At 39.0% G+C, this 14865-nt stretch overlaps 1 protein-coding gene across 11 annotated transcripts in view; it reads right to left on the minus strand.

The window, feature by feature from the left end:
• Nucleotides 1–14865, minus strand: part of PHF20 (PHD finger protein 20) — a 67921-nt gene that overhangs the window by 15362 nt on the left and 37694 nt on the right. For 4 of the 11 annotated variants that reach the window (XM_031063120.1, XM_031063119.1, XM_031063115.1 and 1 more), the window contains 4 exons: nucleotides 12124–12303; nucleotides 8380–8478; nucleotides 6429–6590; nucleotides 4008–4204 (listed from right to left, as the gene is read on the minus strand). In XM_031063120.1, coding sequence (XP_030918980.1) covers nucleotides 4008–4204; nucleotides 6429–6590; nucleotides 8380–8478; nucleotides 12124–12303 — 638 coding nt within the window. The remainder of the gene's footprint in view (nucleotides 1–4007; nucleotides 4205–6428; nucleotides 6591–8379; nucleotides 8479–12123; nucleotides 12304–14865) is intronic. The other 7 variants (XM_031063123.1, XM_031063122.1, XM_031063121.1 and 4 more) reach the window with 3 other exon arrangements.

The following is a 14865-nucleotide window of genomic DNA, read 5'->3' on the forward strand; positions in this document are numbered from 1 at the left end:
AAAACAAAGAAAAAAGATTAAGAGAAACAGACTGTGCTAAAAATAAGAAGGGAGCTCCTGGATCTAGTTACACCTGCATCCTATGGATCATTCCCATATTGTACAGAGGTGCACTCAGTGTTTTTCCAGGCAATTTTGCCCAAAACTCTAGTGAAGCATCTGTCCTAGGTTGCAAGTGCGGTTGTAACCAAACTATGCACTCTACTCCCATCTACATTATTCTCGATGAACTGTTAATGATGGGTCGTTTGCAAGAGCTCCCCAGTGCACACCAGCCGGCAGGCTGCAAGTGTTAGATAAAGAGGCCAACCCCCCCCAATCCAGGTACATCAGGGTAGTTGTTCTTGTCTTCACAAACTGCCTTAACTGTGATAACTACATCTAGCCTAAGGGGGTCATCTCTGCCATCAGGCCTTAATGCCCCAATGGGCAGCTGTAAGGACCTAGGCCATCAAGGACTCCCCAAGACTCATAGGATTACATAATTCCATTGTGAAATTCTCCACCCTGGGGGAGGTACTGAGCATCCTGCCCCTATCTGACCATAAATAATCTGGGTGCTTCAGGAATTTAGGACACCATGACTACTGGACAGATCCAGAGGAGGACCTGAACTTCCACAGGAGGACTAGACCTCCCAGAGGCTCTCCAACCATCATTTCGCAGGACTACTGTCACTATTTGGTAGGACTGAGACCACCACCCTGACCAAAAGAACACCAGGCTGCAGTCTGACTTTAAGCCAGTTTTTGTGTATTGTAGCATTTACTGTAATCTTCCTAATGACATTGTAACTCTGACCTGAAATCTCTCTCAAGGCATTTCTGTGGGGTTCATTTCTTGTCCTGGGTTGACTATATGATGCTTTTATCCCTAATCATCTAATTTTGTTTATGCTGAATAGTAAGTTTTGCACCTTTAAGACTTATTGCAGAGAGTGAAGGGGGGAGAGAAGAAGTGCAGTTTTTTTCAGACACTGCACTCACTCCCCCACATTCCTCCTCCTGGACTGTGTTGTCTGTGGATGGAGAGACAGCGGGACAGAGCTCTCCTTTGCTTTTAGTTAGTTATAGCTAGCCGAGGCAAAGAAGTTCCCTGGACTGTGGGTTTTTTTCCTTTTCTTTGGACCTCTTGGAACCTGCTCTGGACTGAACACCCAGGGGAGCACCAGCAGCTGCACCTGTGGCCCACCGGGCCAGGCCTGGCCTGCGACAATTCCAGCACTGGAGGGACTAATCAGAGACTGAGTGAGCTGAGCTGCAACCCGGGGACGGGGTTTTCTCAGTTTGTCATCTCTTTTGGAGCGCCAAGGGGTTTTATTGTTTTATATTGTTTAGGTTTTATTGTTTAATAAACAGCTTTTTTCCACTTTTCTCCAAGGAGGTATTCTCTCCCGGACCGGTTGGGGGGAGGGGCCGATTGAATCGGCTTTCCTAGAGGAGCCCCTTTGGGGATTCTTTCCTAAATTTGCTCTAAACCAGGACATTTCTCCTGCTGGTTTACTTTCAAATCAGCACAAACATTCCAACTTTTAAAAATTTTACTCAACTGATATTTAAATATTCACCCCTTCAGGGTACAGGTGCATTCTTTAACTTGCAGGTTCTACTGCACACTGTGGCTGCTAGGCTACAGGTTACTGCTCTGGCACATGCTACTGGGAAACTACTCCCTGCCCAGGTGGTAGTAGGGAGTTTCAAAGCATGCCAAGCAGGAGATTTAGAAGAGAAAAAACATACAGCATTGTGCAAAAAATATTTAAATTGAAATTCAAGTCAGAAAATAAATAAACAAACCCAAAAGATGTGTATTCAAAGCCGCTTTTCACCTTCCAGAACAAAAATATCTCAAGTCTGTTTACATCCATCACCTCTGAGGCCACCAAATCCAGTCCCAGAATTTTCTGCATCATACACAAATTCACCAGTGTTTCGATATGAAAACTAAAAAGATGAGGCAACAACAGTCTGTCTGGATTTCTTTGGGCCTCACCACAAAATCGGAGTGCTGTGCCTCCAGAAGGAACACAGGGCAAGGCTACACTACACTGCTGCTTTACACCAGCTCCATAAATGAAGTCTAGTAACCTCCCTGCACTGTTACAGAGACCGGAACAAAACAGCACTAACCAACAATACACTGTTTTTCTGTACTTCTTTTTCCAGATTTAATTTCTACTAACTGAAGCAGATACTTCTATAAATGCAAACCTAGATTTCTGTATCTCAGTGCAATGAATGACATCCTTAATGCACAAATTGCTCAAGAAATTTAAGGCAAGTATAGGTCAAAGAAAACTTTTTATAAAATCTTTTGAATGTGGGGGCAAGTTATTAGTTTAAATACCTAAAGGAACTCCCATTTTAACTGTGTATGAGTTTCATTTAACTTTAATGTTCCCCAGTCTTTCATGGACAAGCTGCTGATGTGTTTAAAATTAACATTTTCCTGCATTATTTCTATATTTGGCACATTCATGGCAATGAACACAGCTGAAAGAGAACGCTTAGCATTCTCCCTCTTGTAAGAGAGGAGGGGGTACATGTATATTGGGAGCAATGAACCTCCAGCCAGATCCATGAAGAAACTGCCCTAGCTCCTCATTCCGGTATCAAGATGGGTACGCAGCAAACCCAAGCAGGTATCCCAAGTGCCAGCATATTTCCTATCACCTCAATCCCCACCAAGAATGCAGATACTCACAATACTGCTTATCTGCATCTCTCTTCCAGAGACCAATTCTTTCACAAATCAATTCAAATGTTTAAAAGTTTGCGATATGCTAAAAAAGCCCACTCAAACTAGTTCAACCTAGCAAAGTAATCTTAGAAGCAGCCCACGAAACTCTAAAGGAAAGGCACCCATAGGCTGCATCCAGAGCCAGCTGACAGCTCCCTACATTCTGCAATCCTAACCTAGTATGGAACTTACTTCTGCCAGTTATACTCCCTGGCTATTTCTTCGTGATTTTCTGTAAGCCATCTCCTCAGAGGGTATCTACCCCCCTTTAGTCACCACTGTTGGACTCCTTTTTCTTCGTGCACAGGCTGGTGCTATTTACTTACACTTGACCACTACCCATCACTCCACCCTTCCTTACTAATTCATAAGTTACTTTTTGCCCTGCATTGTCAGGATCCAACACTAAAACAAAGCCGTGTGAAGTGAACTCACCACTAAGAGGAAAAGCATCATACCTTCCACAACAAGGCTCCATGAAACAGCATGGAAACTCAAAGAAATTGAATTAGAGCAAAAAATTATGAAGAAATTGAATTGATTTTTTGACTTCACCTCTTGAAATTCATAGGAACTGGGTGGGATGGTTAAAATAGCTATGTAGGGGAATCATTTTCTGGGTTTTTTATCAACAGTTTTAAGCAGAAGAGACAACAGAAGCCTCTCCAAATTTTCAGTGAAGCTGATTTTAAAAGAGCAGATACATGTGGAATGGACAGATGGCCTTAGGCAGGTTAGGAACTCTGAATTTGCAGACTACTGCAGAATGGACAAATGACAAATGCAGTTCTGCTTTAAAGCAAAACTCAATTTTTAAATTTTTTTTTCCAGCCTGTCTGGAGAATTATATGTGTAAGTCAAGCTTCTTACCAGGGCAGAGGAATGGGAAGTACAGTACTATCTCATGACAATGTTCTGAACAGGCTCTAAATTTTCAGGCTCGAGGGAGCCCGAAAAAAAAATCACTGACTTCAAATACGTGTTCTCAGAATCAAGAAAGTCTTCTATGTTTAGAAAAATTCCCAAATGACAAACCAACCATTTTTGACTTGGAGTGAATGTTCCCTCTTTCTTTCAGTTAAAAATCCTAAACTGTACTATGAAGCAGAAGTTAACTATCGTAGCAGTCACCCTTACAGATTACCTCAAAAAATGTTATGCTTTTGGAAGACAACAATAGTTTATTATTTCAGGTACAAAACAAAAGTTTCTCTACTGACACCTTCCACTGCATTCACTAAGATGTGCATTTACCTTCCATTTCATACCTGAATCATGAAGTCATTTTCTTCTCTTACTTCGCAAACACACCGAACAATCTCAAAATCACTCTCTTCAACTTCTTCATCAGGGTTGGTGGTTACATCAACATCCTGACTGCAGTCATCGTCACTCCAAGGCAAGCTATCCATAGATGACTCACTCAGGGTGTCATCCTCTGTACAAGAAGTATTTACATAAAATCCTGAGTAATTATAAAAAAAGGTCCCTCAAAATCTTATCCCAAGTATGCAAATATACATTCCAAAAAGCACGAGTTCACAGTGCAATTTAAGGAATACCACAATTTTAACTGTTTATTGAAGGTTACTACATAATGAAGTTTTATAGTCTCATTAATGGCTCTCTCAAAATATCCATCTTAACAGCTTTTGTCATTAAAACTGTATTGTCAGCATACAGCGTCTCAAACCAAGGCATGAAGTCTCTTCAGACAAAACTATAAACAACAAAACCAGGCTTGTACATTCAAATAGGACTCATGCTAACTGCTGGAATTGGAACAGAATTGTGACTTGGCACTTCTAGTGTAGAGCTCTCAAAAAGAGGCAAGAGGGCTCTGTTTTATGAACCATTCAATCTCATGAAGTGATGTTTTCATGACAGAAATACTGGGTCCAACACAGAATTTAATCCTGCTTCAGAAATTATTATTTTCATTTAATCTTCTGTTTAGTATGCATTTATAAACTCAGGCAGTGTACTGCACAAGGTATTCTTCCAGAATGCACCCACACTACTTAGCTGAAGCATTAGTGCATCCTAGATTGAATAAAACTGCCAAGAAAATTTTAACTGAACAGCATGCTGAATTGAGAATCTTACCTCAATAATATTAAATCAATGTCTGCATCTTCCTTGGGGATAGAATGGAAGGGTCAGAGGAAGAAGATGAAGTATTTTAATTATTTGAAAATAATTTCATGAGTTAGAGGGGAATGGAAGGTAAAAATTTTAATCTTAAGTATAATGCTGGGGTCTCACCTACAGTGAGTATAACTACTTTCATCATTTAGCTCACAGAACACAAAAACAGTACTAGTCTGTGACATAAACTGTATCTTTCGGGGAAGCATCTGTTGTCAAAGGGTGAGAATCCAACACAATAGTTTATTTCCATGTTTAAAGGTTCTATTCCACCTCTGAATTAGGACTCTCTTTCCTAAAGTGCAGTGGAAGTGACAGGATGGGCACACTGCACTTTTGTGCAGAAGAAGTTTCACTTTTGTTTACACCAGATCTTGCTTATCTAGGCACAAGTTCTGTAGATGCAAAAAGTAACAAAACAATTTTAAAAGGATGAAATAAAATAATTTCTGGTATTTTTCACCACTTTCAATATCTATCAACTGATCAAAAGAAGTCTGAGCAACTGATGGCAAAGCTACTAAACTGTATGTCCTATGGTTGATATACTCCAGAAACACAACTGCTCAGATTGCAAAATGTGTTTTCAAGACATTACCACTATCTGCATTTCAGTAGTTTTTAATGTTTCCTGTTTCACCTATAAAGGGGAATTTAACTGAAGCTAAAATTTACTTTTGTCTAATAACAAAGAAAGTTATGCAAAACAACAACAAAAAACTAACAACAAAAACAAAAAACCCCAAACAAAAACAAACAAAAACACCCAAAACAAGCTCAAACGGCTCTCAGCAGTGTATCTGTACAAAAAAGAATTTAACATTCTTGTATAGAATCAAGCTGTCATATATTTTCTATTTCCTTCAAATCTGTGACTTTTAAGAAGAGAAAAATCAAACATTTGTCTTTTTTATTGTACCAGTTTGTATCAGTAAGTAGTAACATGGAGCAAGACATTGAGAATTATGAAAGCTGGTACACAGCAGCCAGATTTTTATGGGTTGTGTGTATGAAGTACTACGAAGAAGACATCAATAAACAGCACTCAAGAGCTTCTCATATGAAGCTCAGAAAGTCAATATAAGCATATTCATTCTGTATCAATACAACTACACATCACCACATCCGATGGTCTCTTGAACACAGCAAGCTTGCAAAGCACCCATTTTTAATTCTGAAGGAGTTCTTACATTGTAGAAACTTTTGGAAATATGAAAAAATTATTAAGTTTAACACAGTTATTTTAGGAGTTAATAAGGCACTGAAAAAACCCCCACAAAATGAGTTTGATTTCTGAGATAAGGGCAACAATCTCAAAGTGTATATGAAAGTAAAGCCAAAATAAAAAGCAGCAACATCAAGCTCAGGCAAACGAACTGGGTCCAGTCTTGTCAAGCAGAGGGAAAGAAATACACACAGCCCTGAGTAAGAATAGCCAAATTCATACAGTAAGAACCAGTTTTCAAATATGTTAGTGCTGCTCACATATTTACTGGTAATGAAAGACAGAACTAGAAAACCATAGAGGAGAGTCATCTCACCATTTGCTTTTGATCTTCCCTTATGCTGTCCAGAATCAGTGCAGTGAAGCAAGGTACTTGGGTGAGCAAATGATTTATTTGAAGAATTAGATTTTGTGACAACTGATTTTTCAGGTGAAAGCTCTTGTGAGATATCTGTGTTCTCCCCAGTGCCCAAATACCCTGTAAAATTGTAGTAAATCATTAAAAATCTATGGTCAAAAAAAGTTGACAGAAGAAACAGCACCATGCATGCCCATAGCAGAAAAGTGTAACTCACTGAGCCAGTTCCCAATATGCTGGAGCTCTGGGACTGCATGATGCTGCTGCAAGATGTGCAAGCTTTCCAGGGGCAAGAAGGTATTTTCTGAACCAGAGAATTTCATGCCACTCAGTCACTGTTTACTGCTGTCAGAAGTGACAAAGGTCTAAGTGACCAGCCTTTCCAGGCCAACTATTCTTCAGACTGAGTAGGTGTACAAATACCTTTGCTTTACAGGCACTTTCACACAAGCACCACTAGCTGGAGACCTCCCCCTCACATCTCACTCTTACTCACACAAGGTTATACACATTCCCTAATCTCACAGACTTCAAAGTGGATAGAAAGCACTTGTTTTCCTAGTCTATGTATGGAACAGAATGCACAGGTGGACAAGCCCAGATTAAGAGTGTGTGAAGAAAACACCTTGAATAGTTCCCCTGTGAGGCCTACATTGGATATAAATCAAGGCTAGTTGAAGTTACAAGTAGCACTCTCTAGTTACCTAGAAAAAATCTTCACAGTTCTGGACTGAATTACCATAAGCTCAACATCACAAAAAGGCATGCAACATCTTAAAATCCAACGACAGACTGACAGGTGGCTTGTGGGGACTTGGTGCATAAATCTACAAATTATATTTTGCACTTTATCATAATGCTTGTGAGTACCATACAATCCAAAATTCACTAAAATTATTTGTTGCAGTACAATTCTAAGTGACATGGCCTATGGTTCTTCCAATCCACTCTCCTGATAGCTTGCCCTACTCATGGCAGCAATCAGAGAATTTTCTATCTCAGAAACTCCTCCTTAGGGAGATCTAGCTTCACAAATGATGCCTAGCAGATTGAAGTATGCTGTATATCCCCATCAACAACAGAGGATGTTGTCACACTTGATCCTTAAACATTTCAAACAAATTTTCCAGAATCGGCTGCGTTTTCACTAGCAAAGAATCCATCACCTCTAACACCTGGGCCTCTGCCTCAAGTTCAAAGCTTGAAGTGGCCCCAGGAAAGCATTCCCAAGCCTCCACAGATGAAACCAAGAACACAGGTTGCTACTACAGCCATTTTAATGTAGTGCAACAGCATGTTATGAGACATGAAAGAGGGACACAGCTGGAGTTTAGACTTTAAATAGGGCTTTTACTAAATCTCTACAGAAAAAAAGATTAATTTCTTTAAGAAAGAAATTAAGGCAGTGACAGGTTTAATTTGGCTCATTGTTACAGCCCACTCCCCCTCAAAGTGAAGGTGTAATAAATAATAAGGTTAACAGCAGAAAAAAAGGACTCAAAGTTTCCAAACTCCAGCATTCATAAAGCAGTCCCAGAACTAACGTAACTGAGAACAGCCTGTACACAGGGCATCTGCATTCTCTTAATTGGGCAAAGCTTGCATAGAAGCACACTTATTAAGGAAAAGCCTGACTTATACACTAACATTCATTTAGGAGTGACATTTATTCTGTGCCATTACAAGCAGTACTACAAGCCACCACCCAGCATTACTGAGGAAGCTTAACCAGGAAATAGATTATCTTGTCAATCACAATTTAAAATCAATTATTTAATAAAATAAAAGCCAAGTGAAGAAAAAGGCTGAAATGCAATGCCTGATCTTAAGTGATCTAAAGTGATTTTTTGGAGGTAATAAAACAAAACAATGAAGCCAGTTTCATCAACAGAAGAAAAATTAACTTTACCGGGCTTAGATCTCTTTTTCTTTTTTTTCTTTTTCTTTGACTTGGATCTTTCATAGTCTTTGGATTTTCTTCCTTTATTCTTCTCATGTCCTTTAACAGCTGAAATGAGACAAAATTCCAAATTAGTTTAAAAAATATATACATTTATTCTACTTCATAATGTTCTTTAAAGCCTCCCATTCTTTTGGACAATCAAGGCCAGTTCCCTGAAAAAAACAAAACAAAACAATAAACCCAAGAAGAAAATTTATTTTTAAGAATTCCCCAGCGCTCAATTGGAATAATCTATTTTAAGTCCTAATTTGACTGTCCCATAACAAAATATAAGCATCTTGTAGGAGAAATGAAATGTACAGCAGTACCCACTTATTATTTACATGATTTAGAGATCATAAAAAAGACTGAGGGATTTGTTATGTCCACTTTCTAAATTATTATGACTGGACATTTCACTAGCATTGTAACAGAACAAAACCCCAAACTTCAGTTCAGTTCCCCAATCAAATACTTTATTTTTATTGAAAATGGAGTAAATGTTTCAGCTGGCTTTAACTACTCTCTCAACATCTGTTCTCAATTCTATTTTTATGGGATTAAAAACACACCATAATTATGAATAACTGACAGCTGTCAATTAAGTCTATCCTCAAAGCATGCTTCCAGAGCATGCACAATTCAGTACAAGCCTATTGCAAGGGCATGTACACAAATTCCTGCTTTCCAGACCCCAGTGTTTGGTTACATCCTGTCTTTCAGATTTAGGTCCCAGCACACAATTTCTAGATACTTATGCAGTTCCTCATGTAAATTATCCTGACTCAGAGATGCAATCAATGCCTATTATGGAAGGAAGTCTTGTATCTCAAAATGGCTCTGCTCTCAGAGTGCTTGGCTGATTAGCCACTCACCATCCCATTCAGAAACCTATTTCAATGTCAGATAATAGAGATCTGAATAAGCAGTTGAAGACAGTGTATACTGTAAGAAATCTTCACTTGCACAAACCATTTGAGAACCCTAGGTTGTCTGTAACGATTTATGAAGTAAACCAGCAATACCAGCATATTCTGTCAACCCCTTTCATACATGTAAACAGTAAAGTCCCCGATTCATCGGCTGAGTATTTATGGCATAAACAGTTCACTGAGAAACTGCAAATGGCAGTCACATTTAATCAGCTCTGGTAAGCATGCAGGACAAGCTTAATAGTTTGTCCTCAGGAGACTCTTTAGCTCTGCATGTTCCCATCTCTCTGAGTCCTCAAAGATTTCCTGCTTTGCTATTTCTGTGCCCCTCTTAGCACGAGGTTAGCAAAGGCACCTCAGTGTGCTCACCCACATGGCCACACTAGGCACCTGGGCTTCAAAGGCAGCAGGACTGGCAGCACAAAAGTCACCTTGTTCCACCTCTTGGTGTTGAGGGAAATGAAAAAAACCAAAACAAAAAACAGGAAAAGAAAAGGCGCATATTCAAGTGTCAAACACAGTGCTTCCAACTTCCTTCTAACTCTCCTCTCTTCTCATCTCTTGTACTTCCAATGGTCAGCATCCTCTTGGTACCATTCCCTTCTCTTTGCTCACAAGGATGCAAGAAAGTTCTACCATTTTATTCTTCCAGAAGGGCAAAGAGAGAATAACTGAGCTCCACAGAGGTAGGAAAATTTTCCTTCTTTTCATTTGAAAATTCTAATTCACATGATCAGAGATTACTGGATTTGTTTGAAGACATCCAAGAGCACATGGGAAGCTTCCTCAACCACTACCAAAATATCCAAGATAAATATGAAAGAAACTGTCACTTTATCCACCTTTCCCCGTAAGCTTCCCCATGTGTCCTAAAATCTGAAAAAAATCTAAATATTTGCAAACGTCTTTGTGGAGCTATCTTCTGAAATGCACAGTAGTTAATGCATGTTTCCATGAAAAAAAAATCTTCAAAGAACAAGTATTTGAGTATTATACTAGAATCCTCCAAAACCAGGTACTAGACAATCTCGTTGTTAAAGCTGTTTCTTCTAAGTGCTTGAAGTGTAATGAATTTTTACTGACATAAGACCAAATAGAGAGACTTATCTAGGTTATGAGCACCCTCACAGATTCATATAATCAAACACAAAGATAACCTGAGAAACATAATCCTAGAAATTAAGCACAAAACAACTACATTTTTAAATGGTTTGGGGTTTTTTTGAAAAGACAAAGGATTTCAACTTCCTTGAATGGCAGAGACTCAAAGGAACTGGGACGAGTGCTCACCATCCTCCATCATATCACCACTGTGAAAGTTCATTATAATCTCTAAACGCCACACTTGCACAAAGGACACATCCCACTGAGTGAGGAACAGTGAGGAGATACTGATGGGCCTCATTCAGACCTTCCTACAAGGAAGGGCACTGAGGGATGCACAAGAATAAACAAGATGCTAAGTACTGTCTGTCTGCTATGATCAACAGAACAACACAGACACAGGCAGCTAAGGAGATGATCTCCAGGACATACAGCATCTGTCACACATACAGTAGTCTAACCTCAGATTTTATTTGTGTTTTCCTCATCACTGTGACTCAGGTTCTTTCTTACTGAAAGAAAGTGGTGATGCAGTAATCTAGAAGTATGTTGGGAATGATTTATGTATTATTTATATACATACAAAATAGTACTATTAATATGTATTGTTTCTATGAACATGTGTGGGTATACATACATCCCCCCATCCCGTCTGGCTGTTACCCACCGATACTACAGCAGATTTCAGTCTAAACAGAGTTTACACGATACCACTGAACAGTCAAAAGTGAAGTTCTTCAGAGATGTCTAGTAGCAACTCCTGACTACAAGAAGTGGTCAAGTGCTATTGAAAATAATCCCCTACAAAACATATCACCCTAGGTCATCGTGCCTCATGCCCACCCCCATCTGCCTCTTTTAAGTTTAGGTATCTCAGCAGGTACAAGATTACTGAAAATATTTAAATGATTACTTAAAATATTTAATGATTTGGGCAGACAGGAGTTTAACAGAATAAAGACCTACAACCTTTTAATGACCTTTAATACTTTAGTCCTTTTTACATCCTATAAATATTACCAACTGACTGGGCAGAATAAACCCCAGTGCAGAGAGCATGAAAACTTACAAAATGACATTGAAAAAACACTGCTTACATTTTATGCCGCACATTTATACAAAATTACTCTCTCTAAATGAAGGTGTGAGAAACAGCTGCTCACTTAAAAAAATTTAAAGGGTTTATTAAACCTTAACAAAAATACAACAAAGACTAGGTAAGGAAAAGCAGGCGTGGGAACTGCCCTCGTGGCTGCTCACCACATGGTTGGCTCATCTTCAAGGTGGATGCTTTGCCTTTTATATCTCTAGCCTCTCCTAGAGCCTTGTCAGTCAACTCCTTCCTTGCTATCCAGTGGTGGAAGTCACTTTCTTACATTCTGATTGGAGGTCAAGTGCTGCCATAGTAACAAGCCAACCTTCCCAATCCCTGGATTACCAAAACCATCCAACGATAACACATATTGGGGGGAGCAGACTGCAGTCACATAACTATATATTTATAAAACTTCTTTTACCATACATATAATGTTTACCCCTTAACTGTGAGAACCAACCATTTACTCATCTATAAAAAAGGTATACAGAATATTGTCAGTTCCTTACAATGTTTAAAACTTTCTCAAGACTTTTTCCTTTCCATGTTTAACTTTCCATGTTAAACCAAAAGCCGTACCATGCTGAACTCTTTCTCTCTCCCGAGGTCTCCGCAGTGCTCTTGCTATGTGGTTCCTGGTTTGGTCTCTAATAGAATGTCGGTGACTATTTAGTGCACTTACAGGAGTTGAAGTTCTTCTCTTTTCTACTATTTCATCTCTATATGGGGTACTCCTGAGGGTTATGTGTAGAGGAGCATCTACAAACAGAACAAAGACCAAGTCCAAGCTTTAAATACTTTCCAAAGTCAGTCTATTTCAGCAGCAGCAGCTCTGACAGACCATGTGGAATGTTTCTGATCAGACATTGCTCGACTCAGTCCTAGCCCTAAAACCTCCAATGTTTTTGCTGGATTTACTGATGAGCTTTTCTTTCAAAAATAAACAGGGGATGTCCATGCATTCCCAAATCTCTATTCTTCCAGAAAAACTGTGACCTTTTTTTTTTTTTTTTTTTGAGAAAAGATGAAAAGAGAAACAGTTCAGTTCAGCAGAGACACAGGTTGGGTCATTTTTATTAGCTCCTCCAAGAGAAAAAGTGCCCAGTTGCTTTAATTAGAGGAACCACAGCCAGTTCTCCTACATGTGCTTTGTAACATACACAGAAGTGGCATAAAGCAGCTCTGCACATGTAAGGAAGAACAGTTTTTAAATACATGTCACTGAAACAACAGTGTTTTAATCAAGAGTGAGATGCAAGAATTCAGAACCCCTACCTAAAATTCATAAAAATCTTAAGATGCAGACATGGCTTCATATGAGATTACAATTTTATTTAAATTAAGTCAAACTGTTTCATCCTCCTAACTGCAAGTAGCAACTCCTCCTGAAAGACTCCTGGACACAGAAAAAGAGCAGTGAAGGTGATAAAAGCTAAAACTGCATGGCAGATAGGACAGCAGACTGAACAAGACCAGTTGCCATTTTGTTTTGGAGTATTACATCAAGTATCCTGGTCAATGAGACCCAGTAGCCAAGGTGACAGGATGCTGACATTTATCAAAAATACCCAGTTCTATCATCATATGCATCTCAAAAGTTCAGAGGATAAGAAAGGCAACTTGTTTCTCATCTGAAGATTAACATGCCACACTTAGACACCTTTAATAAAACAATTCTAAGCAGAAGTTGAGAGAGACTGAAAAGGTGAATAGTCCCAGAGGGCACACTTAGGAGAAGAAACTAGATCAAGCACCCTGCCCTGATCAACATTTCAAGCTGAAGAAATAATAAGGCACATTAAAAGATGCCATAGTTAGAGCTTGCAGAATCACATGGATCTCTTCAAGCAAAAGAAACTCCAAGATGCAGAAATCTGATGACATTTTCCCTGGTCCTCTCTCTCTAGGAAGCTGGAACTGAAAGGGAAAAAAAAAATTCCAAACAAAAAAAGAAAAGCCACTTGTAACTACTTCCACAACCAAACTTATCTTCTAGTCAACTGGCCTAGTGATCTACAGCAGCCACAAAAGACAGAAATTAAACCAAAACCCAATTACCACACAAGACCCTCTAAAAGATGCCTTTTGTCCAGACAGGCAATTTTTTTGGTAATTTTTTGTCTGGTTGGGTTTTTTGGCACTGTCTTTATTTACTTGTTTGTTTTTAAGTCAAGTCTATATTTACTTCCTGCTCCTCTGAAGACTCCCATGACTAGGGGTCAAGATATCATCAGTTCAGATGACAAAAACAAAGGAAGAAAAGTTTCAGATGAAAGCTTTTTCCATGGTACACAGTAGCTGGGAAATAAGATTCAGGTACTAGATAGTCTCTCTGGGAACACCAGTACCCTAATAAAGTTTATGAAATGCAAATAGTGTATTTCAGTACAGGGTGAAAAGTCACGCAAACAATATTTTCTGCAGCTTTCCTGACTGTCTACTCTGCAATAATTTTCCAAAATATTTACAGAACACCACATCAGTGAAACTCAAAATTACAATACAAAAATCCATACACACCTTACAGCCTTCACTTAGGCCTCCTAACTTTCCCTTCTCCTAACAGCTCAACTCAATCTCATGAATTAACATCTAAGACCACCACAGCCACCGTGATCCTAGCAGTCTGCAACAGCACAAGGCCTCTTAGCTTCCTGTGGGCTGACACAGATGCACACAGGATCTTGGTGGAGCAAAACTGTATTTCATGTCCACTGGGGTTTTGTAGCTTTGTGAGACTTCATTTCAAGGAGATTTTTGCCAAGAATACATCCTGTCTTTTATGACACACTGGTTAATCTATTTCTGTAAGATTTCTCAGCAAGCTGTAACATTGCCCTGGGGGAGGGGTCATGCTGCTCTATCATACGCTGAATGCTTTTCTTTTTTTTCCCCCAGTAACTGACACAAAAATGCTAGGTTTTGAAATATCTTTGTTCCACTGAAAAGAAAGTTTAGAGGGTCTACAAGATCTCTGAGCACCCTGAATACATTTTAGAAGTTGTGAATAAATTTGAGATTATGAGATTAAGAACCTGGAAATTTATCCTGAACTTTCGAGACAGCAAATATTAAAACTGATTTCATGGAGATGCAAGCTTACAAGCCTTCCACACTAAAGTGTTCTTTTTCCTCTTCATTTGGTAGTATAACTCAGGTCAGTTTATAAAATCATTCCCTAAAGAACAAAGAACAATTATTCATAACAAACACAACTAAGACCTTATATTTAGGCATGTGGCTTTAAACCTTGCACATTTCTCACATTTGGATTTTCTGCATTAGTACCACCTGCAGAGTTGTGCCACCTGTTTCCATTCT

The sequence above is a fragment of the Geospiza fortis genome, unplaced genomic scaffold (assembly GCF_000277835.1).
Source record: "Geospiza fortis unplaced genomic scaffold, GeoFor_1.0 scaffold657, whole genome shotgun sequence".
Classification (NCBI taxonomy): domain Eukaryota; kingdom Metazoa; phylum Chordata; class Aves; order Passeriformes; family Thraupidae; genus Geospiza; species Geospiza fortis.